Here is a 27,211-nt window from a genome sequence, read left to right as displayed (position 1 = left end):
GTTTCCAGACAACTGATTCTTAAAATAAGAAGAGTTTGAATATCTTCCAAACTATTAACAAAAAGGGAAACATAATCTGAGAAAACAAGCGCGCAACAGAAAAAAGCTCTATCATAAAATCAATTTATAATGTGGATGTTCTAGTAATTCAGATATCAGGCCGTATTTTATTTTATTTATTTAAGTTTAACGTCCAAATTCATGTTTTAAAACCTAAGGCAGATAGAGATGATAATGAATGAAATGATAGAATGAAGAAAATGGGAGGGAAAAAAGGAAAATCTCACGTAACAAAACAAATACTGTTTGTCCACCACAAAGCCAATTTGGTATGACGTAGGATCGAACCAGGGACCCCATGCACCAGAAATGAGCGCTCTAATGATAGACCACCACAGTCCAAACTCTTTCTATTCTGTTGGTATGAACGAATTGGTATTTCAATGACAAAAATGCTGCGATCTAAATGCAAATTTCACTGACTTTTTTCTTTTTCTTATTGGTTAAAAAAAATACTAAACAAAAACTACTTAAAAAAATGGTTAAACAGTTTGCATTATAGAATCGCACATAAGCAATAAGTTCCATTAAGTTATCAAAAGGTAACAAAACAAGACACAGCCGGTCAATATAGCTCAGAAGTTGTTCTAAGATTACAGTGTTGCTACGCTTATATATTTTAACAAAACTCACGTAATATGCGTTGAATTACGAGTCAAAACTTATGTATTTTCTTCTGTATAAAACTTGTAAAAGACTTCGTGACACTAACAGGCTAATACACGTGACATTTAAAATGTTACCACCTTCTGAATTTAAGCGGTAAAGACATTATGATAGATGAAAACTTACCACGAATGAAGAGCTCCTCAGAATATTTCAAAGTGCAAATATTATCTTAAATCCCCCTCTCACTCTTCAGTTAAGTAGTTTACTAACGCATTATACCTATTTAATTGACAGAGGACTAGAATTGAGAAAACAATATAAAAGGTCTGCTTGGATTGTTGCTACAATGAAAGCGAAAGGGACGTCACTGTTTTTGATTCTTGCTATTATGTAATAATGAAAGCTAACACCGAATGAACATACAATCATTACTTACAAACAAACAAACAAACAAAAAAAAAAAATCAGAAAAATGAAACCACAAACTTATAGGAATTTTTATACTCATTCCTTCATACATGTATGTCTAATGACAAGCTTCAAAACATTTTTTTTTCTTTCTTTCTTTTTCACTGTTATTATTTCACTATTTCCAATTATATTACTATCTCACTTATATCGTTAATTTAATCAAGGGTCCGATTAGGTCTGGACAATGATTATGGAAGAAAGATGTCTAAATAAATTTACAAGACAATCACAGAAAACAAGATATCAAATTCCATAACTTAAAAAAAAAAAATGAACCTAACGTACTTATAGTTCTGCATAGTAAGACTGACTGAAATACTGCACTCGCCTCTGGATAAAGTAAGCTCACACCATATGATGAATTGACTTCGTGTAAAGAATGTCTGACCAGTAAGCCATGGCGCGAAAATTCTAACTTGAAGCAAAGAATAATATAAATAGATGTTTTTTCATAACTTCGAAAAAACAATGATCTCGAGTTCTACTATAACCCTATTCTTGGCTGATATATTCATTACCGATGTAGCCGATTCTTTATACTGAGCCCAAATGTGAATAATAAGCCACTTTTAGTGACGAAAAAGAACAGTCTAAGGTTCTTAAAGCCACTGAGTTCTACAACTGAATGAAAAATATCTCATAAGTGACAAATATTCCCCTTAACGCACATCTCCATAATACAGATAGATTTTTCTGACCCAGCAAACTTCTCTTCCTTAACGAATTCACTCTTCTTTGTCTTGGAGCTTATATCTTTCCATGTAACTTCAAAGTTAAAGGATCGTTCTTTTACGATAACATTTCAATGAGAAAATATTTCTTCTCTTACCCTGTTTGAAAATAACCCCCAATAATACAAACAACGAATACAGTACTTCAATATTAGGCTATATTTATTGGCTGTATACCGTAAACAATTACTGCATGAGCTGTGAGTAAACTGAATTCATTTAATATTCCTGTAAAGGACACATGTTATTCACGGATAAATAACCATGTTCGTTATTCAGAGGTTTCACTGTCTAAGCTTAATTATTATTTAGGGCTATTTACTATACATTCTAAGGCAACAATGCAACTGACAGTTACTGTTTCCTATTAAGTAGGTGAGAATTTCTGTTGACAACAATAGAATCTTCCTTTTTAAAATAAAATGAAATGAACCTTGTCGCCAATAGTAAGAAAAAACGAAGACTGCATTTGAAGTTGAAGACACTCAATTTTGGCACCCCTGGACTTTTTTAACAGCTTCATATATATCCTTTAAACTGAATTTTATTTTACGAAGGTTTTCTTGAAAGTAATGAAATGAAATTTATAAAAAATGAAATAAAATCGTTCAGTTTTACGTCCCACAATTATGCCCTTTACGCTAAGAAAGACCGACGATGATTAAGGCAAGTGATTGATGACAGAAGAACTAGTGGAATGAAGTGTGGGAAGATACGGAAGTACCCCGAGAAAATCCACGAACACGATGTTGTCCACCATAAATAACTTGGCCGAAGATCGAACCAGCCGCCCCACGCACCAGAGGTGGGCTCTACCACTGAGCCACAGTCCCTGCACACTTGAAAGTAATGGTTACGCTCTACAGCATAAAGAAGCTAAGTAATTGAAGTATGAATTATGAAATACGGGTAAACATATCTCATCTGGGATCTGTACGTACCACTGAAACATCGTATGCTTGTCTGCTTAGAACCTCACATTCATTTGCTATGCCAGCCGGTTTGTAAATTTCTAAATACATACACTTTCACGATGAGAATGATAAAACGCTATTCTTTAATCGCCAAGAAAATATTTTTAAATACATTTTATGAGGCAATGAATGCTCTAAACAGCTACTGATACTTTCGAAAGTATTTTTTATTTCATTGAAGTAGTAGATTATTTTATTTACAATGGTAAAGTGGTAATTTAGTTCTATGTTTACGATAAAGCCAAGATAATTCTAAACGCTCTCGGATATAAATCAGTTTCAAACTATCGAAATGAAAACTATAATCAATTAATAATTATACGTAAGTTTATTGGATCTGTACACAGTTCGAAGCTATACGTCATTTATTAAAAAGGCAAATCCGAACGTTATTTTCAGTGCTGTTAGTTTATACACTTTCAAATCTTTGAAACTTGAATCAATATGAAACAGAAGAACCTCCCTCCCCCCTTCCAAAAAAGACTACATGTTTTTTCTCTATTACTCAATCACATTTTACACTTCTCCATGACAATAGGAAAGCAAATTATTTTTGCCACACGCAGCGTGCATTCATAGCATCTACTAGCTCTGATTTAGTACAATGTAACTTGAACTGTTTAATGTTCAAACATAATTGAATAGATACAACTTACTTTCTCATTCAGTAATTAAATAAGTTTTCTCACATTATTGAATATACACAGTTGAAAAACTTACTCTTTGAAAAACCAATACTAAAATCACATTAATTAAAAACTACACTTTCTAAACCATTTATGGCTGCTATTGTACATGTTACCACATATAAATGAAAACGTTATTATACTATGTAACGATTACTACATAATATTACTACGCGAAGATTTATTGAAATTTATCTGTGTCCAATTGCGGGCGGACTTGAGTTCGCCAACGCCTCTTGTTTTCTCTTTCCTAGAAAACTTGGCAACAAACATAATGCTGTTCTTCCAGTAGCAATTAGTTGTGTTTAAATATGGAAGTATGGTGTTTATTGCTTTTCCTTCAGTACGGTTTTCATGTAAGGTGCGTTGCAAAATGAGGGATGTGCACTAGATTGGATAGTTGGTGCAACACTGACAATAAATCACAGGAAATCAAGCAAGTAGTACATATATTGTATGGCACAGGGTGTAGAAATACAGGAAACGATGGGTATACAGAGAAATGTACTGTTGCAAAATGATACGACCACTGCACTTAATACCCTATGTATGAACCCTTGTTCACTGCTAGTTGAAACACGCGGTCAAATATGGTATTCACTAGGTTCTGTAATGTGGAAATGTCAAGTGCATCCCATGCAGCAATAATAGCATCTTTCAAAGACTCGATACTATCGTATTGTCGACCTCCGAGGAGATTGCAGGTCAATCCATTACGCGCACGTTTTTGTAATCAAACCATTCTTTTGTGAAATTGGCCACATGTATAGGGGCATTATCTTGTTGAAAGACCCACAAAGGTTCACCAATTACAGCAGCGAAGGGAAGCAGATTATTTTCGAGCACATTTTGATAATCAGTGGCCTTTTTTGCGGCAAGAAAGGAAGGCGAGATTGTTTTTTCCATAAGCACCAAAACCCACCCCAGACCATTATAGACTTGCCACCTTGCTGCCGTTTGGAAAATATATTTTCTTCTTTCCTCAAATCATGCCAATAATATGCCCATCTAAATTAAATTTCTTTTCATCACTAAAGATTACCCGCTTCCATTCTTCTTTCCAGTGCACATGCTCTTTCGCCCATTGCAGTCTCTTGCGCTTGTGATCGGCGGTGAGTCGAGGTTGAACTTTCTTTTTCTTGTATTGCAACACATTGCACTGCTGCACAGCGCAGCACAAGTTTGATTTGTGGACGTTTATGGTAGGATCACCGGACAGGTTGCCTAGACTTGTATTGCCACCACTAAGCTTACGCACTACATTTCTTATTTGTCTCGGTGTTAGTTTCCGTGGTCTTCCGGTCGACTTCTTTACACCATACTTTGCTCCAAGTTTCAAATAATTATTCACCACACACGCGGTGCGCCCAATTTTCTTACCTATAGCTCTGGAAGACATTCCTTCAGCTTTATAAGCCGTAATTTGGCCCTTTTCATACTCAGAGAGAGCACTCCTTCCACCCATTTTCCTAATCTTCCGTCATACACACTACGAGCGCGTTCCAAACACAATACTGTGTGTTCTTCAATCACATGAAATATAGTTTCCTGCTTGGAAACGCTTCGAGCGCCAATAACCTTCACCAACCTACAGTATCGCCCTCTATCACATAGTGATCGTATCATTTTGCAACAGCTGATATCCACCTTTTGGTTTGTTGCTTTCCTGGCTGCTCGTTATCCGAACAAACACCTGAGTTCTCCTTTTTTTTTTTTTTTTTCGTTGTCATTTTCTCTTGGGTTTTGAGTTACGTTGAATAACTCTGGTGGTCGTATCATTTTGCAACGCACCTTAATTTCTCTCACAGAAAATTCAATTGTTACTAATATGTCATGTTCCTCGCATCCCATTTATAAAACCATACATTCCCACAGTTTCAGCTCACAGTTCTTTGCAGAAAAGCATCATAGTTGCCAATATTTTGATTTAAGAACTTCCTGCTAACTCAGGAACCATAGTTGTACTCTACTGATCTCATATATTATACTTTAAGCCAACAAGAGATAATAAGCGATATTTCGATTTTAGAAACCAATCACTTCCCACCTGTCAAAAAGTTGTTTTATACACTTCTTAATCAGGCATATGTGGAATACGCAAAATTTCAATTCCAATCAATTCACAAAAAAGTATTTAAAGTGATGGCTGAAAATAATCCTTGCCGATAGAAACAAAAACATGCGATTTATTCTAAAAACTAGCCTAGTTTATACTATACCTTCACACCGTCTTACACAGGCTTTCCTATAGGAGGCCTTGCAGACTCACTCTTGGTATGTAAAAATCTGAAAATGGATAAGAAGGCAGGCAAAATTACAGGCTTTCATTTAAACAGCTAATCAACATACATGGCTGAAGTTTGATGCTTCTACAGCCCCAGAAATTTTTAACACGGGAAAATAATATTTCATTTAAGCATGTCATTACGAAGCATAAGATGGTGCAAAATTTCAAAATTCTACGCAAGTTGAGCCATGTATGTTGAATAGCTTGGGAGACTGGTACATAAATATGCACAAAATGAACACAGATTCTACAGCCCAAACAGAGTTTAGTCGCAAATCTCTGCACCATAAGAGCAGTAGGTACATAATATAAATGATATCGCACACATGTGTGAACCAATGTACTCAACCACACATTCATACATGCACTCACATTCAAATATAAAATATCGTAAGTAAAAATGTATCTACTCAAAAATACACAACTACAAGATCACATTAACACGAATGAATCTTTTGCTGCAAAACAGCGATTTTCGAGCTGTAAATTTTAAACAAGTAACCTTTCCATTATGCAGATCTCAAGGATTGAGAATTGTTATGAGTTTTAAAAATTAGGAGAGTAGAACTATGAAATACCTGAACAAAAATACATAACAGTTTTGAATGTATCAAAAACAAACTTTAAAATAAAAAAAAATCAGCTGGTTAAATAAGCATAGGGTATATCAGCCATAATATCACAAATACTTTATTCTTGTTAAGTATCTGGCTTCTTGACTGTTCATGTCAGAACCTTGTATCGGAGGGATGTATGAATGGAATTTACAGGTCTTCACTACACTCAGCCATACTTTCTAAATTCTGATGAATAACCGAGAGTGGAGACCTTAAAAAATTTAGAAAGTGAGCCAACAGTCTCTGTACAATGCTATTAACTACTAACAGCTGTTGCCAGACCTATTCATGCGTAGTTTATAACGTCACAATTGGAAGATACTCAACTTCCTTCACTATACAAAAGATCTTAACAACTAATAGTTTCTTAATAGAATTTTGCAGATATTAGCTAGCTCGTTTCCTAAATGTTAATGCTCTTCATTCTCTTCACAACTCAAGAATATAGGGTTGAGTGTAACTAGTGGGATTTTTTATCTTAAGTAAGTATACCAGCAGGATCAAATCCAGGACCATGCACAGGGAAACTGCGCCATTTAGGGGTCGCGCACTGAGATGTGCAAGTGAATATAAATGGGCAATGTACCCACTATTACTTCCTACTTGCAAACTTGGTATCCTGATTGTAATTCTTAATTTATCCTTTCACCGTTACTCCCGTATTTCCTTGATGATGTTAATTCGCTCGTCGCCCTATTGAAAATAAAATAATGAATTTAAACAGATAAATCCAAGCAGAATATAATTTCCACCAACGTTTATACAAACAGGAACCTTTAAAAATATAGTGAAAACATTTTAACAACTTTTTAACGTATTTTTTCAAGAAGCCAAATCCAACACAGTCTGAGAAGTGAGGATTTCATTTACTTTTTCTGCTCAGAAGAGTTCCACAGGACGGCAAGAACCTATCCATATGTCCCAGAAGTCATTACTAAAGATGTCAGTGAGCATTAAAATAGATTGGAGGAATCTTTAACTCTCCGGACACAAAATCTTCTCTGTTCGAGTTAATTAATATATGATGATAATGAATAAAATAGCGAAATGAAGAAAGTGGGAGGAAACTAGAAAATCCACGCACATGGGTTTGTCCACCACAAAGTCCACCTGGCGAGAGCTGGATGCTCTGTTGACTTAACGGTCTCGATGGAATAGAACCTGCCTTCGGGCAAGATATTCGCACATACATTGGTATACAGTTTAACAAATACTAATGATTATTCTCAGTAAAAAGCAAATATACAAGAATAGACAAAAAAGCTATTGTTAGGTATTAGAGGAAGATAAACTTATTGTTTGTGCTGATTAATTATCTAAATCTTGGCTATACAGTTTGATATCTTATCCAACACAAAAAGTTCTGCACATTTGTTGCAACTATTAGTTGTAATTTGACTGTTTATGGCTAGTCTATAACGTTAACCTGGCATCTTAAAGACAAGCAAAATCTGGAACATTTGTCACGAAAACTGGAAATATCACTGGAAGTCAATGTACTGACTAGTTTAAATGCATCACCTAAATGAACGCGCACTGCCTAGGCAGAGAACTTCACAAGCTATACGGGAACAGTATTTAATATTATTATCTCCTTTCAATACTTACAAAATAATTTGGGTAACACTTCTAGTAGAATTCGTACGCCTATTTTAAACAACCATACGTCTGAATTTATTACAAAATTTACATGAAAATAAATTCTTTATTGAGATAACACTTATGCAAAGGTCATCGAGAAAGCAATGACTCCTCTGCAGTACAAGTATTATGTGAAGTAGAAAGAACTGGAAAGTTTGTGTGAAAAAAATATCATGTTTGGTACCTGTTAATGTTAAAAAAATACTGTCCTTTGTTTTTGATGCTACAGCACAACCCAATGCTGAAATGTGCTCTAGGAAAATTTCGGAGGTAGTTTTTTGATCCATGCATTCACAGCAATTTTAATCTCTTTCATGATCTGGAAATGCTGTCTACGATGCTTGTTTTTGAAAAAGACAAACAAAATGTGACTCAAATGAGGCAAAATCTGGACTGTAAAGGGGTCTCGGGAATTACTGAACACCCTACTTTGGCAAGGCCTGTTACGTTCCACGGAGCGTTACCGTGGAGTAGAACAATACTGTTCAGTAAAATTGGTTTATTTTTCGTCGAATAGCTTCCTCCATTTTTAAGGACTGCCTATACCGAGTACAGTTCATTGTTTCACTATGTTCAAAGAGATCCACGCAGATGATACTCTCTCCCCCAGAACATAGTCACCATTACCTTCGGTGCAAATTGCGTGATTTTCACCTTTCTGTATTTCGATGCCGTCTCATTGGCGTATGTTTGAACTTTGGACTACAGAAGACGACTCAGATTTCTTCCCTACAACTACATTCCCGAAAAACGAGTTCCCGTTCCTCTCCAAACATTTCAGTAGATTTTTCGCATGTCCATTCTCTGCTCAAATTGTTCAGGAGTTACATGCCTTGACAAGGCATCTACTTTACATGCATTTTTGTATACACCAATTCATGAACTGTTTCCATTGTATTGTGTCTTCAATTACTTACCATAACTATTGTATGGTCACACAACAGTTCTTTCTAATCGCGTACTCACCCTTTCTCGGTTTTCAGCCGTCACTGTGGTTGTAGATATGCTACTACGATGTTTATCGGCTATCAAGGTTTCCCCCTTTCAGAACTTCTTTTAACATTGGTACTGTAAATTGCGTTCTCTCTGTATGCCGTCTGCAATCTGCTATGGATCTCCGGAGCCTGGCAACTATCTTTTGCGAACAACAAGCCTGATAGAACTGCCTTATAAAGTAGTGCCAAATATTCAAACGTAGGCCTAAATCGATGGACTCGTAGAGGAATTTCAAACGAATTTAGTGTACGTATAAACTACCATCTGAAAAATATAGTATTGTGGGTGAGACTGAAACCATTCCTAGGAAGAGGTGTCGAATTCATAGTCTTCGGGTTCCAAGATATGACAAGATATGAATAGTGGCACTCCAGTGAGCGATTTTCTTTAAGCCATTTCCCATGCATAAATGGGAAATGGTTCGAAAATTATATATTTCCTTTCAAGTATGATTTGTTAAAAAAACTTGTCCTTCAACTTTATTTTTAAATTATTTTCTACTTCTTAGATATAATTACACATATTTTCTATTCATATTTTATTCTATGTTATACATTTATTATTTAATGAATGTATAAGCTTGTACATTCATTGAGCTTATACATCTGATGTGTCTGATGAAGGCAAAGTTAATTTGCCGAAACTGTAACGCTATTATTTATTAGTTAATATATGCTTTGGTCAGAATTTGTCTGTTATTTTATAATATCTTTAGTACGGTATTCTATTACTTTTACATGTTACCCCTTCTCCTCCTAGGAATAGTTTCAGTTCGTTATCCTCCCCCCCCCCCCTATATATTTTTCACATAGTAATTTATATGTATGTACTAAATTCATTTGAAATTCCTTCAGTAGTCCATGCTGCATCGTACGGTCAACTGTTCGTTTTTTCTGAGTCAAAAATTTCTAGATATATAAGTACAGGGTGGCCCAAAAGTAGGTATACAGTCCCGTACTGATCAACTCATTACTTTTTATATCATTTCTTATTGTTATCCATCAGGTAGATCTAGTTTTTTTATTATTCGTTCTTAATGGCTTTTTACTTATGTCTTAAGCTCAGAACAGCTGAAGCAAATAAACCTATAAGCCAGAATGTTATACTTGATATATGCAGGGGTGTATACCTACTTTTGGGCCACCCTGTATATTACAGTAACAATGGAATATTGTATTATCTTCCGACTGTCGTCGTTGTGCAAAACTTCATCACGATATGACGTAGGGAAATGAGTTAAATTAAGGTTGTAATATTTAATATCAAAGTTGAAACATCACAAGTTAAAGAAAAGTATGTAATAATAAATCTTATATTTGAAAATAATTACGGCTTAAACTAGCTGCGACTACATTTAATTCACAATTGAACTTCTGGAATGCATAGTATGAGCGTAGCTAAAAAAAACGGTCGGGATTAGAACCTAGGACCATCCACGTAGAAGTCCCTTACACTAACCATTCATCTAACACATAATGACATAAACGTGTTGTTTTTTAAAGTTATAGGTTCGCACCCAAGTGACACTCTTATGTGCATTTCCACTGCTGTTTTTCTTTTGAAAAGTCTAACATGTTGACGACAATTTGTTTCATTTTCCACTAGAACTTCGCAAAGGGTGATCTATGTCTGAGTATTTAGCACTACTTTATCAGAGGGTTCTATCAAATATAACGTAATTAACAAAGTAGTAAAAATTTTATTGCCTTAAAGTGTTCCTAAACAAGGGAAATTGATTATGCACTCTGCATCTTACCTACAAGGGGTGTACGTTCAATGTCAACGGCGCACCCACCGAGTCAACTTTTGAAATACTTCATTCTATTAGTTTCCCAAAGTAGCTAAAGGAAATGTATATGAATGACTGCGTAGTTCTCCGTGGCTGAAGGATAAAGCCATGGTTCGATAGCTAAGAGATTTGTGGTTCGAAACCCGTCTCGGAAGCTGCAGATTTTTTAAATTCTTAATTCCCCATATCTTAAGATCTTTCTTTCCCTTCGCAATCATCTGATGCTCTAAAAAGAGTCCTTAATTCGACAACTGCCTGATATAATCCTCACAGTCCCGAAACTTTCCTTCTGTTTCACATCATCACAAAATTCGTCATAATATGGATCCTGTCTGATCATTTTTTCTTTAATTCTAAACGTGCATATGTAAATCATCCCTATCTGTCTTCATATTTGAATCTCTATCTCTCTCAATGTCGTCTACTATGCACGTACATGCCTTGCGATCAAACCTTCGACTCTTGAAACCACATGTAAGCGCTCTAGCAATGTGCTATCGTAAGTCAATAAGTTTGTTGCTAAAAGCAGCGTAATTTTATATTTTGTTTGGGGAGGAGATTCTCCGCCGACATAAGAGTTTCACTTTTTATACCTTTTTCATGTTTTACTATACATTTGATCAAATAATATGTGTTCATCACACTCAAGGGAGGGGGGAATTATACCTTCCTGTTCTGCCCAATGACTCTTCTGGAACATTTGCTTGCAATTACTGAAAAGAAATGAACTTAATTACTGAATAACACTCATTTCTGCCGATAGTTTTTAGAGCCCGCATTACAGACTTTGGGAAACACAAAACCTATTGCCGTAGGCTTCACAACGAATATTTTCTAGCTTGATATGATAGCCTATGCAGTCTTTGAAGAAGAGAAAGAATGCAAATAACGGCGTTTATGAAGCTATGGAAATATTTTGTGACTTTTTTTTTATTCAGGCTCTAAAAAGACATTTCAGAACAAAGGAATGAAAGAGAGAGTTTTAGAGCTATAAAGCTTGTAAACATGGTTCTTGTTTTTCTTCCGTCTGAATGGAAAGGGTATATTATGTAATACAGACTGTTTTAGACAAGGAGAGGAGAACGTGTTGGACTGAATACCAGGAGTAGTAGTTGATCGAGACGTGTGTTTCTGAATGCATAAGTACATGGCGCAAGGGTTTTTTAGTAATTTGCACTTTTTGTACCATTTTCAATGCCACGAACTGTACCCTAGCGTCATAGAAATGGCACTGATAAGTGTTGTATTAAGTAACACATCATACAATAGATTTGCACATTCATTCAAGAGCGATACGTCACAAGTCGTCGCTAACTTTGATCAACAGATCGCTGACTTTTGCTTCTTGTCGTGGGTAACTTTAATGGCGTATGAATGAATTGTAATGCTAAGTTTTCAGATTATACTGATTTACTAATCGATCAGCTGCAACTGGTACCTCTTCTTTTGCATAATCACCGCATTATTACTTCCATATCTCGTTGATTGTTTATTTAAATACTACAGTCTATTATTATTTATGGCTCACACCATTTTATTCGTTTAATTTACACTTCCTTTTGCATTCAAAGAGTTCCCGTTCTATTGTTTATAAGTTCCTTTATCGTATAGACATTAATTTTTTTTTTAGTTAAATTCCAAAGTTAGTTGTCCGTTTCTAGCAAAATTCTGAAAATTTACCGGGAAGAAATGGATAATTTGCTCGTTTGTGTGTTTGGTAACATGTAAGAAGAGCGAAAGTTCCGTGCATTTTCTTTTATAAGTGGTTATAAATATGGAACTATTTGCCAAGCGGAGGTAACTTGGTGAAGATTACCGCATGGTTGGATCTTGGAAAGTAACTATCATTTATATTCTGCACATGGCTGCAAATGTACAGAGCTGTAGACAGGGGAGCTATAAAAACCGAAGTACTAAGATAAGTGGAAAGTGAACCGAGAAAACCTAACTTGTATAGTGAATATGTGACAGGGCGCAAGATTTCCGTCACCAGTTCGCCATTGGCGACAAGAAATTTAGAGCTGGTGATCAGTGTTCAGTAGGAATGGTTTCTGCCTTAACTCTCACAGCTGCGCAGTTTCTGTTTCTCATGAAAATAATTGTAATAAGTGAAACAAAACACGAAATGTGAAATCTTTACATAGGGCATACAAAGTAAAGTATTCACAACGTTGTAATTCGCCTCTTCTTTCCCACCCTCAATCGAAATGGTTTGCCTTCTAGCGTGCCAACGCGAGAAATCGTTCCCTCCGCTGTTTGAAGCTAGAACAATGGGGGGACAGCCCAGTGCTTAGAATAGATCAACCAATCACATCACAATGTCAATGATAAATAAATAAATAACAAAATAAGTAAATACATAAAAAAAATTTAAAAATAAATATTTGCATGAGATACAGTTATCACGGGTCACTTAACTGCTTTCTCTTTTTAGCTAATCAATCAGTCAATAAATAAATGAAGATGTAGGGAGAAATTACTTTCACCTGGTCCTAGCCGTGAAATTCAACAACAACAGTGCCTCTATGCAAATAATAAAGAACCAATTAAACAAACCCTAATCGAAATAGTAATTCGTGCAAGGACTGGAGAAGCATGCCATTTTTTGTCATTGTGTCAACGTGATAATCTCCTGGTGCCAGTCTGCTTGCAACGTGAACCTACAAAGAATGTAATATTAATCTTAGTGCTTCCAAGATAAAATCCTGTGTGTGACTTATGTGAATTTGTTTAGTTTCCTGTGAATAATCCGTTCTAATCATGCAAAAGAGACAGACTAATATCAAGTCCTTTTTTGCTAAAACTACTAGATCTGGCGGGAAGACTGAGGATAAAGATGTGTGTGACAAAGATAACCTCGTGCCTCAGTAAGTGAAAAGTGTTATTAGTGACTTATATGTTGAATATAAGTGCAACCGTGTATTGCTTAACTCGCTTTGCTGCTCTGCAAAGAGGAAATATGACAATGATGTTTCGCCAGTTGGGAATAAAAGAAAATTTATTACAGACTGGATAAGTCAGTTGGAGTTGTTGTTATACGACGATGCAACTAATGTTACATCTTGTAAATTTTGTATACAAGCATCTGCCAGTAACATTGATCAAAAATAGAGCAAAGGCTTCTTCGCACCTTTCAAAAGAGAGACATTTGCTATACATGATCAAAGTAACGTGCACCGTGAAAATGTTTCCACTGTAAGAGCTAAAGAATGTCCAATGGTAAAATGCGTAAGAAAACGTACCACGAAATTTTCTCATCTTACGAACTTGTTTAATGTTGCGTACTACGTAGCTAAGCATAAGAAACCATTCAAAGACTTTGTGAACCTCCTTTGTTTGGCTGGGAAGTTAAATGTGAATATTTTAAAACAATATGGCAATGAAATCCAATGTAAATACCGTATTTTATTCATTTTAAAGCTGAAACTTTGAGACAGGACATAGTGAAAAACTTGAAACCTGTAGATACATAAGCATTCTAGTTGATGGTTCAACAGATAGGTTAGCAGTTGAAGTTGCAAATGTTTACGTCAGGTTCATGTATTCAAATGATGGCCACATTAAGGAAGATTTATTGGGTGTGAACTACCGAACTCAACTTCCGATAGTTACTTTATAGGGTCAACCAGTCTTTAGGACATAGTTCATACAGGGAGAAGTGTTACATTATCGCTTTGGGTACAAATGGTGCCACGAATATTGTCGGACATAAATCTGGTTTGACTGTGCAAATGAAAGCTCTATGTATCAAAATGATATCAATACATTGTCTTGCACACTGCTTGTAATTAGCTGTGTTAGATGTGTGTCTGAAGTCGAATATGTAAAAACGTTCGACTCCGCAGTGAAATTATTTTTAATTTTTACCATGGCTCTGCAGAAAGACTTCATACATTGTAAAACACAGCAGACGTTCTTGAAGAAGAATTTTTTAACCTTTTTAATATCCACATTGTGTGGTGGTTAGCCAGCAAAGAAAGTTCTCTGAAAGCTCTTATTAAGTCGAGGAAAACTGTTGTTATTCATCTTGAACAAATGTCCATGGTAAGTACAGTGATGCTGCTAAAGCTAAGAGTTTGTTGAAGGGCTTGAAGCAATTTAAGTTCGTTAAACTTCTATCATTCTTCAGGAAATGGAACCTTTGAGCGTAGCATGAAGAATAAAAAACTTCTACTTTCATCTCTAAAAATGAGAATTGAACACAACATCTCAGGACTAGAAGAGCTAGAAAACAGACTTGCTCAAAGTGAACAAGATTCTTGGACTTAGTATCTGTTTCAGGTAAATTGAAGGACGTGCAGCTCACAAATGTTCAATCTGGATAGCAAGAGTTTTAGAGTATAAGACGAAAGTTAATCAAGAATGCGAAAATGTACATAACAGAAACAGTTGCAATCTATATCACCAGACGTAGTTCTGTTCCTTCATATATTTGACATTTTGGGTTGGCCTTCTAAAGGAAAAGTCTTTGAATTTGGTGTGGAAGAAATAAAACTGCTTTTTAAGTACTTGCAACCAGATTTATACAGAGAAAAAGTGGACTTGGTCTTAGCAGAATATAAACTTCTGCTTTCTTCATTGACGTTGAATCGGGCATTGAAAAAGACTTACAGTGAAAACTTCATTACGATTCAGAAACCTGCTTCCAATTGTCACATATTGAGTAGTTTTACCTTAAGTACTGCTTCCTGTGAGAGAGCCTTCAGCAGTCTTAACTTAGCAGAGTTAAGATTGACACACTGGATGATTTGCTGACAATTTCCACCAATGGCCCTTCACTTAAGGGCTTTGATCCGAAAACTGCAATCGAAAACTTGTACTTCAGTGCAGAGAGAGAGCGTTACACAAACATGAAGTCTTAAGGTAAGATATTTTTTAACGTGTATATGAATTGTACAATTCAAAATTAATTATCCTGAATCTAACTGTTTGGTTTTGAAATTTTATGCCCTATACGACCTCTCTGTCAAACCAAAGGCAGGGTCTGGTGGGCAACCTCTCATAATTTGTACGTGAGAGATCCTGGCGATCATCATCTTAGGATTGGCGAGTGCGTCTGACTTCGAAATTTTGCGCCCTGTGTGATATATTTTATTATTTTTATTATCTGTTTACTGTTTACCTAACATCCAGAAAGAAGAAAACTAACCTAAGAGCAGGGTTGGCTGGTTTAAACAAAAAAACAAAACAACAACAAACAAAAATAAATAAATAAAAGGCTTTAAATCGTATGAACTTCATAGTGATGTTTCCACATATCAAAGCATCTGCATAAGTTTTATCTCCTTTTCACCTATTAATCGAAGCGTCCCATGTTCAATTCTCGATCGAACCACAATCCCTCTTTCAAGTGTAAACCAAGTAGCGGTTCGGATGTCACTTTAAGCGAAAATCTTCGTACCTCGGTATTACATAAGAATGCTAAGCCTAAACATACGAAACGAAACCAAATTGTATGCCTAAATGCCTGTTGTTTTACAAAGAATCCAAGGTTGCTTAACTATATTGATAGAAATTGGCAAAATTTATCGACTGCCTATGTAGCTTCCAACATTAGCTTGGATTGGACTTTTAATTTAATTGAATGATATCTACATACTAAATTTGTAATTTAAAACCTCAGTTTTAGCGTACTGATTATGATACGTTGACCATAAAATTTTACATGTTAAGCAATAAAGGAATTTTTCCGTTATTGCTTTTCATTTAAAGTAATAACAGGATTTTCCCAATAGATAAGGCGGGAGTTCCCGATTTATATATAATTTTGTGTAATGGTTTCATTTGTGCAACTGTTTATCTTTTTGTCCTTCTGAAATGACTATTGGCAATCATATTAACAAGTATGTAAAGATCAGTACAACGTATTTTTATCAGGAGTCCTTTGTGAGTGGGTCGGCAGACTCATTGCATTTGTGGCCAATTAGTCCCGGTTTCGAGTCCAAATGGAGAACAATTTCTCTCGTATGTAAGTCGAGAAGCAGTTTGGATTCCGCTTTAAGCTTATGTGACCCCTTCCAGCATAACCCCGTTGTTGCATAATAACACCAAGGTGAAAAAAAAATTATTTCTGTCCACATGTAATATAAACCCACTGAGCAAATTATTTAAACAAAAAAAAAGTTTTCTTCGTTGTTTTTTTTTTTTTTTTCAATAAAAAACCTTGTTTTTGCCAACCCTGCCTAAGAGGTAACAAAACGTAACAGAAAATCAGTGAACTTAAGGTAAAAATCGAGCTTTTATCACGCTTTCGGTTGAAAACTAGGCGGACGACCAACTTCGAAATGAATGCCGTTACCGATTTTTTAAGTATTAGCTTTCAATATTAAAATTACAGTTAGGTTTAAGTTTGTTTAATTTGTTTTCCATATAAGGTGTTCCAAAAATGAAAGAATATGCATATTTTATGAATTTACCGGCTAGTCTATCTGTAATGTTGTTCCCATTCACTGTTTTCATTACCGTTATTTCTTTACGTACTCCAATCACTTGTAATCGAGGCAGTGAAACAGTACATGGAATCGTGTACGCCATAAACTAAAATTGTTCTAAATACCGCACACGTATTACTCAAAAATGTAAAGCATTGAGTGGCATTATTCGAGCAGACGGCTCTATCAAATTTTGACACATTTCTTACATTTTCAGGTTAGGTTAGAGCTTTGTATTTCTTTCAGCAGAGCATGCACTAAATGAGGAGCTCCATTACTACTTGCGATCGGAAAGGCTCAAGATGAATACAATGTGGACATATGGCATAAAAACTACAGCGCATAAAACACGAAACAACCTGTGCTACGTACCTACTAAAAAGCGCAAATGCTACCTAAGCCACTTAAGGCAGAAGCGGAGCAGGAAGGCAAGAGCTTTAGCAAGGGAATGTGTCCGTAGGAAGCAGGCGCATCAGCGACGGGAGGTATACGCATAAACGAAGACAGTGAAAGATCACACACATACCACATAAAGTGTGGTATGTGTGTGATCTTTCACTATCATTCAAAATTCATTTCAATATGCTATGCACTGACAGTAATTACTTATATTCATACTCTCATTCCTTCACGAAAACTGTTTCATATTGTACAAATTTTCTATTAAGTAGAACCGTCTGCTCGAGTGAACCTCATTGAGTTCTACCTGCAAATTTTTATGAACTTTCATGAACATCCCATTCTTTCTTTCGCAAATGATAACGGAGTACGAAATATTAGCCGTTAATCCTATTAAAAGGAATTATTCTCTGTTGCATCCTCGCACTCTACCAGAAAGTCTCAATACTTTTGCAAGCTGGTATGCGCAAAGAAAATTTCGCCGTTCTAGATGGAGAAACATCACACAAAAGTCATAAGGTGCTCCCGATTTCTTAATCTGCACGGGACAATTTACCATTTCTTGCGTCGAGGTACTTACCTTTGGAATGTGTATAGTTTTACCGTATATTTTCTGCTGCTGGACAACTATTGATCAGTATTATTCTTCCTCAAAACAAAACAAAAAAAAAAAAAATACAAATAACAGGCCCTTTACTTAAATTCAAATCTTTAGGAGATATTTACACTTACCTTCAGCTTCTGGGCTATCGTATTTCTCTTCCACACTATATACATCCTCACTGCGGTCCCTTGACGACTTTTCCCTCTTCTTCTCTTTGTGGTGTTTCTTGTGATGACGACGTTTCTCCTTCTTTTCTTTGTCTGGAGAATGGGATTTACTTCGGTGTTTCTTTTTCTTATAATCTCGAGATTTATCTTTATGTTTCTTAGATGAACCCATGATTATTTACACCAAATACACAACACAGACGCAAAATGGCTGTAAAGAGAGAACAAGTTTCAATGTTCTAGTTTTTAGTTGTGTACTTCCCTAGTTAGTATTTATTTCTACACACTTTACTTAACTAAGGACAAGGAAACGTGTTCAGGACAGAAGTAAATCAAGTTTTGATTCACGTATGTGATTTCCCTAAGATCCGTTAAACAACTCAAATGATTATTTAACGGCAAGTTTTTTTTTTTTTAATTTTAAAGAAATATTTAGCTAAATGATTACCTCATTATAATCAGCTATAATATATCGGATTAAAATTCTCGTAACAAGTCGTGCTATGCACTACGAGATCAATCCTAGGAAATATCTTAGGATTTATCTTCGGAAAAATGTTATGACATATCTTGTAGGAAATCCTATCCTTTTTGTGCCATACACGTTAAGAGTTTTCCTGTCTGACCGAATGACGTTTATCAACCATGTGAAATAGTTCTATTTAATGAAAGTACAAAGTTGAAGGATTACTTTGCTAACCATACTGCACATCCCACTGATATTAATATCAGGCGCTATATTGTTAAATTGGACACCTCTTTTTAAAAAATAAATAAATAAATAAATGTCAGAAGGGTGGTGGTATACTTTTGGCGCACCACATTTTAGAAGATTTACAAATAAAATTTAATACTTTGCATGACAAGACATATTTATAACGACCAAATTTCTGCAAACAACAGAAATAAATGCAAAGTAATACAGCTGTACTTTATATTTACAGTTGTAGGGTTACTATTGTAAAATCATTAGGCCGCGCCTCTATTGCATCCGAATGCGACTGCGAACGCGAATGCGAATGCGAACTGCGAATTCATGTGCCTCTAATACATCCGAAGTTTTGTGAATGCGAATCAAGTTGTAATATCTCTTTCAAACCTTCAATGTGAAATATTTTTGCTTGAAAATTCATATCTTAAAGTTTTCAGAGCAATAATAATAATAATAATAATAATAATAATAATAATAATAATAATAATAATAATAATAATAATGTATTAATTCCCTTTATGTGCAAAATAGAGTGAATGTCGCAAATGTCGCTCCTGTTATTATTATGCTTCTGTGGTAACCGCTATGTTCACTTTAAAATAAATAAACTAAATAAAATTTGAGATTGCAAAATCAACCAACTTTCTAAGAAAATTTTCTCCATGAGTAAAAATCCCGTTTTTGCTATTTCAAACATATTAGTCAATAATTATATGTATTCGTAAAATCATTATTTGAGGAACAAAGAGGAAATATAAATTGAATAAAAAGTTGCGGATCGTGTATTAATTAGATCTTCATATTTTAAAGAGAAAACAAATAAAATTATAAATATCTTCCACTCCAAGTTCTTTACTTACATCTGCCCATAATTTGTTCACGACGTGTCGTTTGTGGTAATCTGGATGACCTTGGATCCACAATGGAACTTTATAAAAAACACAAATTATTAAAACATCAACATATATTTCCATTATTATTTTCATTTTTATCTCCGCACCTCTCACCATCGACTACTTCACGCAAAAAGAACTTTCTTCTCTCACGTAGCGCTCAATTTCTCTGCAGACGACGCTCCATTCGCATCAATTCGGACGAACAATCCCAGCATGTTGGGATCGTTCGCATTCGCATCTTTTCGTCGGTTTTCGCAATTCGCAGGTCGGAACTAGTCGAGGCACTCCAATTCATTTACACGTGCTGGGAAATTCGCATTCGCAATCGCATTCGGATGCAATGGAGGCGCGGCCTTATAAAGGTTTTAACGACGGATAAAATAGGTGAGAGACAATGTTTGGCAGAAAGGGTCCAGCTAATTTTTCTAAGAAATGTTACAATTTCGGTAGTTTCTATTTACATTAGTTTGGTTTAGGCTGGTTCAGGTTAGTTACGGTTATGTTACGTTAAATTATATTAGTATATGGCTCCAGCTAATTTTCAAAAAGTGATAGAATTTCGCTTACTTCTATTAATATTAGGTTAGTTTAAGTTAGTTAATTTCATTAGGTTAGATTTGGTTAGGTTGTATTAGGTCTCAGTACTTGCATCTTCCATTTCTCCTGTAAATTTTGTATGTTTTGCCTACTTTCGACCCCTTCTGCGAAACATTTACCTAAGTGAGTGCATATGAAAGATGACTGGTGATACTATGTTCCACCACCGGTTTATTTCTGTATAGTTTACAGAAGCTATAGTTTATGTTTACAAGTGGAACGCTACTACCACGATTCCATGACAATTGCTGTTCAAACTCGTATCATTGCCGAAACCCACTCGTTTTCACTACATTCACTGACGCGCCTGCTTCCTTCACTCGTACCCCCTGACTGACGCTAGGACCCCAGCTTCGCCCTGCCCCTTACTCGTTTAGATAGCATTCGTACTTTCCAGAGGCCACCTAGCGCAACTTGGTTTGAGTTTTTTGCACTATAGTTTTTATACTATATATCCGGACCCTGTATTTGTACGCAAATCGTAAAATAATTGTAGTTTATCAACAATTGCTTTTGATGGTCCCCTTGAGGGAATTTATCTATATTATGTGAATAATTTTCATGTCGGACAACGCAAATCATTTGGGAAACCGTGATAAATTATAATTTTTCAACTATTATTTCGAATAGTACACCTAGAGTAAGCCTGTACGATCAGCAGATACCTCATCAGTTGTGTTTTTACTTGTTTTGTTTTCACTTTTTCTCACCTGATGTCGCTTAAATCGAAATCTTACGAATTTTCTTTCCGAAATAGAGCGTGCTCTAAACAAGAGAAATCTCATAGGATCGTTCAGAATACAGGAAATAACATGCGATCTGATGTCATACATGTTGAGATTTTGACTCTAGGACAAATCGTAAGAGATTTCCTAGGATCTATCCTATAGTGTATAGCACGCCTTTGTCCTTTGATACCGTAAGCCATTATATTGTCGTATGCAGAATGCCCGATGTGACATGCGACTGGCCGGTTGGGAAACGGAGTTTTTGGTTCGTTTGGGTGTCGAATATCTCTTCACACATAGTAATAAAAATTTATACTAATAATATTAATAGCATTAGTATTAGTATTATTACTATTAGTATTAGTAATAATAATACTAATAATAAAAGAATTATAACAATACTATTTCGTCCTAACACCTAAAGCAAACAGATTTCGCATTGGGAAAGTTGTAGCTACATTTCAAATAAAATTATTTACAATCCAAATTGAAAATAGGGGTGTTTTGGGGGTGATTCCCCCCAAAATTTACCCTTTTTTCTAGAATTTTCGTCTTTTGCCTCCGTGTTCCCCCTGAATTTGAAAAAAATATCATGAATGCCACAAAAAATTAAACTAGAGACCCTAGACAACAAAATACTTTTTACTTCATGTCTCTATGCACATTAGAAGTGATGCTATACGCTTTTGTTTCATACACTATAGACTATTAAAAATCATTTAAATGGCCCGCGGAATCGCGAAGCATACTGGGTGTTGGCGGTGGTATCAGGAGGTTTTAAAACCAAATTCGACGGATGCAACGCTGGCACTGGTGGGCAATTTTTTTTATAGCCTTAAATACGAAAAACATAATGAAAAGGAAAAATAAACTGTAATTAATCAGAATATCAAAAATCTGATTATAATACGGTTATGTTTTGAGAACATGTTGATATCATATATTTGAGTCCAATGGTGATCACAACATGGCTGGACAATACATAGGGAGTGGCAAGCAGGTACTGACCCCTCAACGATGAAGTATCATAAACGAAGAAAAAATCTGCTACAATATCATTACAGAAAAAACTGCTGTTGTAAACTATATTTTGATGCTGTGGAAGATAATCATCTGCGCCCCTAAACAAATATAAATACATTTCAGAACAAAGGTTGTAAAGTGTGTGGTGTCCCACCCCTTTAAGAAATCCTGGGTATGGCCCTGCGACAGGGTTGAGTGGTAAATGTTTAATCACTTTCAGCACCATCATCAGCGTTTGGATCAAGGATGTTATAAATAGAGGATCTGCCCATCTTCATCCTATTAAATCGATGAAGGCAAAAAACAACCGAGCATCGACCCGTCTGATTGGCTACTCTCGTTTCTGCCATTGTTTGATTGGATACTTTCGTTTCCGCCATGATTGTTGGCTCAAAACATTGTGATCCTATTGGGCGGAGTGGGCAGAGTAGGGGTGGCGAAACTGTGACGTATGGCTTCAATATTTTGTTGTAAGGGCAGATCCTCTATTTTATAAGATCCCTGGTTTAGATCGTCTGGAGTCTCAGTGGAGTTCGATATATTTGTGTGCATGTTTGTACAGGTGCTATCACCACCACAACCACAAAACATTGAACAATTACGCTTTTCCACAGCACAACTGCACCGTAGCATTGAGCATAGAGGCTCCTCGAAACATTTACATCTAATGATCAGAAGAATATCGTGCGGAGCTACAGGGACATTGTCGGGTAGTGTCACTGGAACGAGTTTTGCACGCTTCGTCACAACTCCACCCGTATTGCAGAGGATCCAGAAGGGGTGGTTGTTGGTCCATTGCAGACTTCCAAATTGCACATTGTAGATGAATTCGTTTAACTTGCTCATAGAAGGTTTCATTCGCTAATGGCAGCGATTTCAAAGCGGGAGCGGATGACATTCTTTGTTCTGCCATTTTTGTACTCCAAACGATAAATCGCAATATCGGACATATTCTCTTTAACTAAAGCACGCTGCAATTATCTCTGTCGCCTGTTTGACGATGTATGATATGTGTGACATTAGGTTACCCAATGATGTAGTGTACCCCTGCTTCAACTTCTGAATTATTTTCTTCTTCCCGATTCCATACAACCTCTCAACAGTGTCACATCCAGATAGAACATGTGCTGCAAGGATATCAGCGTGCTTCAATGCTGTTCCTCCAACATCGATGGACGTCTCCCTCTGGCTGGTTGGTTCCATAGTGATCTTGTTTGTTATTCCCCTTTCAGCATAATAATGAAGCAGAACTGAAACATCAGTGTCATCGGATATCACCTTATTGTGAACGCTTACGTTCTCCGATGCCAACCGTAATGTCTGTTCTACGATGATAACACCTGCTTCCTCGTGTTCGATGTACAAGTCTGTTCTTGGCTTTGATGCTCCGTCTGACGCTTCAACGGACACGTATTCTTCACTGGACAAAACGAGTGTGTTTGCTTCTCTGGTAGAAAGACATCAATCAACCAGAGGTTTGGATAGCATGTCAATCACTTGCGATTTGTTGTAGATCACAGTTACTACTACTTGCTGTGGTGGGAGAGGTGTATGAAGAGTGAGTTGATATTTACTCGTTATATGTGAACCCACGCGTATTCACCTTCTTTTGCTTTTGATACTGTATGAATGTATCGATCAAAGATGAGGTATATGTCAGAATCTTTGTGCTTACGTACCACGAAATGAGTAACCTTTTGCACAGAGTCAGAGATTATCCAAATTGTAGGCTAAGCGACTGTCCACAGTACAGCACATTGACTGTACCATTGACAACTGCATTTGGAAACGATTGAAGACTCTCGGATATTTCAATGAACAGAGACAGGCAGTTCCTTTAGATTTTATTCGGGGGTAAATCTCATCTGGCCATCATCTCTGAAGAGGGAGGTAGGGAATGGTGCCAGTTCGTGCTTCAACATGCCTATAACGTCAATTGATTTGGACAAAATAAATCCAATTGTCCTAGCGTGATTTCAACGATGTATCAAATAAGAACTCTGTACCGACCTTCACTTTCTTCTTTATGACTGATAGTGGTACAACCTGTTTCGAGATGGAGTTATAGAACCCTCCGGCCGTTCTGTATGTCCATATCCATCCGGGCCATGTCTCTTCGAATACCTGCATCTGCTAACTGACGATGGTTACTGCCTGGTCCACGTTAACTGTAGAAGATGCAACACGAACACTCATTATGTTTATTATTTCAGCAAATGTTGCTGAAGATCTAGGAGATCAATGCTTTCAGTTAATACCTTACATAACTTTTCCCGATTAGAACGATCAGATTTTATCCTGGCTGCAGATCTTCCCGGTGATGCATGACGGACCTGGTTGCATGATCATTCTCGCTTATATTGTCAATGTATTTGACTAGTTAACTGCAGATGTGCAAACTGTGGGCCCATGTCTTCACGATACGCGGATTAAGCGTTTACCCCACAATGACACCTTGACTCTTCCCATATCACATGAATGTAGTTTCGATAAACATATTGCTAAAAATTAAAACACTACCCCTACTATACTCTACTAGCTGAGGGCTCCCCTCCCAGACCCCCGCGTTTGCTCGGCCTACGGTTTTGCATCTCTTATACCAGGTGTATCAGCCTTTGCATCAACAGTGAATTTCGTACATTATTTTGCTCTTCATATTTCCTGAATTTGCCCACCCACGCTTTTGCTCAGCCTATGGCCTCGCACCTTTTAAACCCAAAATTCTACCGAATTTCAAATTTCTTTTCTTATGTCAACTATCTAAAATATAATATTTTGTATGCCAAGAAAACGCCTATATAAATAACATGCCCCCTTCTTCATTCTCCTTTAGAGCCCTTAAAAATTAAAAATATTCACTTTTGGCAATTTTTCAGTCGGTTAGTCCCAGAAGGTTACAATCATGCCAAATTTCATCATTCTAATCCTGCCCGAAGTGCCTAAACATTTTGGGATGTAGAAGGCGTCCAATATAAATAACATAGGAAAGATTTTTCAGTTTCAAAAAAAAAAAAAAATCACTCTAAAATTGGAAATTTTTATTTTTACTGATTTACTTAGGTAACGCTAATGAAAATATATAAGCATACAGAATGTCAAATTTGTATTCCAAGTACTCAAAATATGAGATTACAGGTTAAAAAAAAAATTTTAAAAAAGCCCATTTAAATAATATGGGGAATTTCTTCGTCTCTCCTTTAGACTTCCTAAAAATTAAAAATATTCACTTTTGGCAATTTTTCTGTCGGTTAGTCCTGAAAAGTTACAATCATGTCAAATTTAATCATTGTAGCCCTACAGGAAGCGCCAACTAATTTTGGGGTGTAAAAGGAATCCCTTATAAATAACTTGGGAAAGATTTTTCAGTTTCCCTTAAAACCACTCTAAAGTTGGAAATTCTTATTTTTACTGATTTACTTAGGCAACGCTAACGAAAACGTACAAGCATATCGAATTTCAAATTTTTATTATAATTCCAAGTACGTAAAACATGAAATTATATGTCAAAAAGGCCCTTTTAAATAACAGGGGAAATTTTTCCATCCCCCCATTTAGACCCCTAAAAATTAAAAATATTCACTTTTGTCAATTTTCCTGTCGGTTAGTCTCGGAAGGGTACAATCATGCCAAATTTCAACTTTCTACGTCAACTGGAAGTACTCCTTTAATTTATGTCAGTTTATTTAGTTTTATATAGAGTTAGGATTAGGATACTTACGATTGCCCAACAGTGCTAAACTTGCACCCCCTAGATTTTGTTTAGTTGCTTATTCCTTGAGCGAATTCTGATAAAACTTTGCGTGTAACTAATTTCCACGGGCAATGACTCGGCCACCGGACTCTGGCGTATTTACATTTATGTTTTGAAGTTTCACACATTACAGCAATGTTACACAAACACGTGTCCAGAAATATTGGGCCTTATGCAGAGACGTTTTGACGCGTGCTTAGTGCAATACTAACGAGTCCGACTAACATATGTCTGCTGCAGTAGTCAGGCCTTTAGCATGACGCTAATCATACGCATGGGCGGAGTTATGTGGGGGTATGGGGGCATTACCCCCAACTTTTTGACAAAAAATAAACATACCACCTATAAGATGGCCACCTACCAAGACATCAGAGACCGGCAAAAACGTCTGCCCCACTGCCCCCCCCCTCAGCAGACAATTCCTAGCTCCGCCTATGATCATACGTCAAAATGACTCTGCATAAGGCGGAACAAAGAGACTACAACTAGAAGAAACTTCCTGTTTTTCAAATGCACGTAAATTAAAAGTAAAACATATGAAACATGAATATATACATATGAAACATATATATCATAGGCGGAGATCGGAATTGTCTGCTGGGGGGAGCAGTAGGGGCAGACCTTTTTGTCGGTCTCTATTGTCTTAGTAGGTGGCCATCTTTTATATATAGTGGCGTATTTACGATTTTGTTTCGGGTGGCTTTGTTTCCGGCAACTTTGTTCCTGAAAATGTGAAAATTCTGTGCAAGATATTTCATTTGCTTTAATATAGTAAATAAAACTTCGGGGGGGTTAAGCCCGGAAGACCGTTAAATACGCCACTATATATATAAGATTTAGTATTGTTTTCACAATGCTCATTGTTATTTTCCGAGAAATTCCTTAAAGCAGTCTTTCGTTATGGTGAACCTTAAAAACACCTTGCACTTTTCACACTTCACTTTGCAATTCCATTCTGGTACCTCCCTTGTGCATCTACAAATTCAGGCCAATGGCGTACACCATCTTTTCATATATCGGAAGCACGGTCACTGGTCCCTTC

General features: G+C 36.2%; 1 protein-coding gene across 2 annotated transcripts in view; it reads right to left on the bottom strand.

The window, feature by feature from the left end:
- The window catches only part of LOC145686117 (U4/U6.U5 tri-snRNP-associated protein 1), a 132,652-nt gene extending 113,957 nt beyond the window's left edge, over positions 1–18,695 (bottom strand). The window contains exons 1-2 of one of the 2 annotated variants that reach the window (XM_081759088.1): positions 18,424–18,561; positions 5,751–5,817 (exon numbers count right to left, since the gene is read on the bottom strand). Coding sequence is in view for 1 of the 2 variants with exons in the window: in XM_081759087.1 (XP_081615213.1) it covers positions 18,424–18,634 (211 nt within the window). In the remaining variant the exon portion in view is untranslated. Of the gene's footprint in view, positions 1–5,750; positions 5,818–18,423 lie in introns of both variants that reach the window. The other variant, XM_081759087.1, reaches the window with a different exon arrangement.
- Between the last annotated feature and the right edge of the window lie 8,516 nt (positions 18,696–27,211).

This window comes from Thermobia domestica, chromosome 5 (genome assembly GCF_964235325.1).
Source record: "Thermobia domestica chromosome 5, izTheDome1.hap1.1, whole genome shotgun sequence".
Classification (NCBI taxonomy): domain Eukaryota; kingdom Metazoa; phylum Arthropoda; class Insecta; order Zygentoma; family Lepismatidae; genus Thermobia; species Thermobia domestica.
This window is presented reverse-complemented; position numbering and strand designations above follow the sequence as displayed.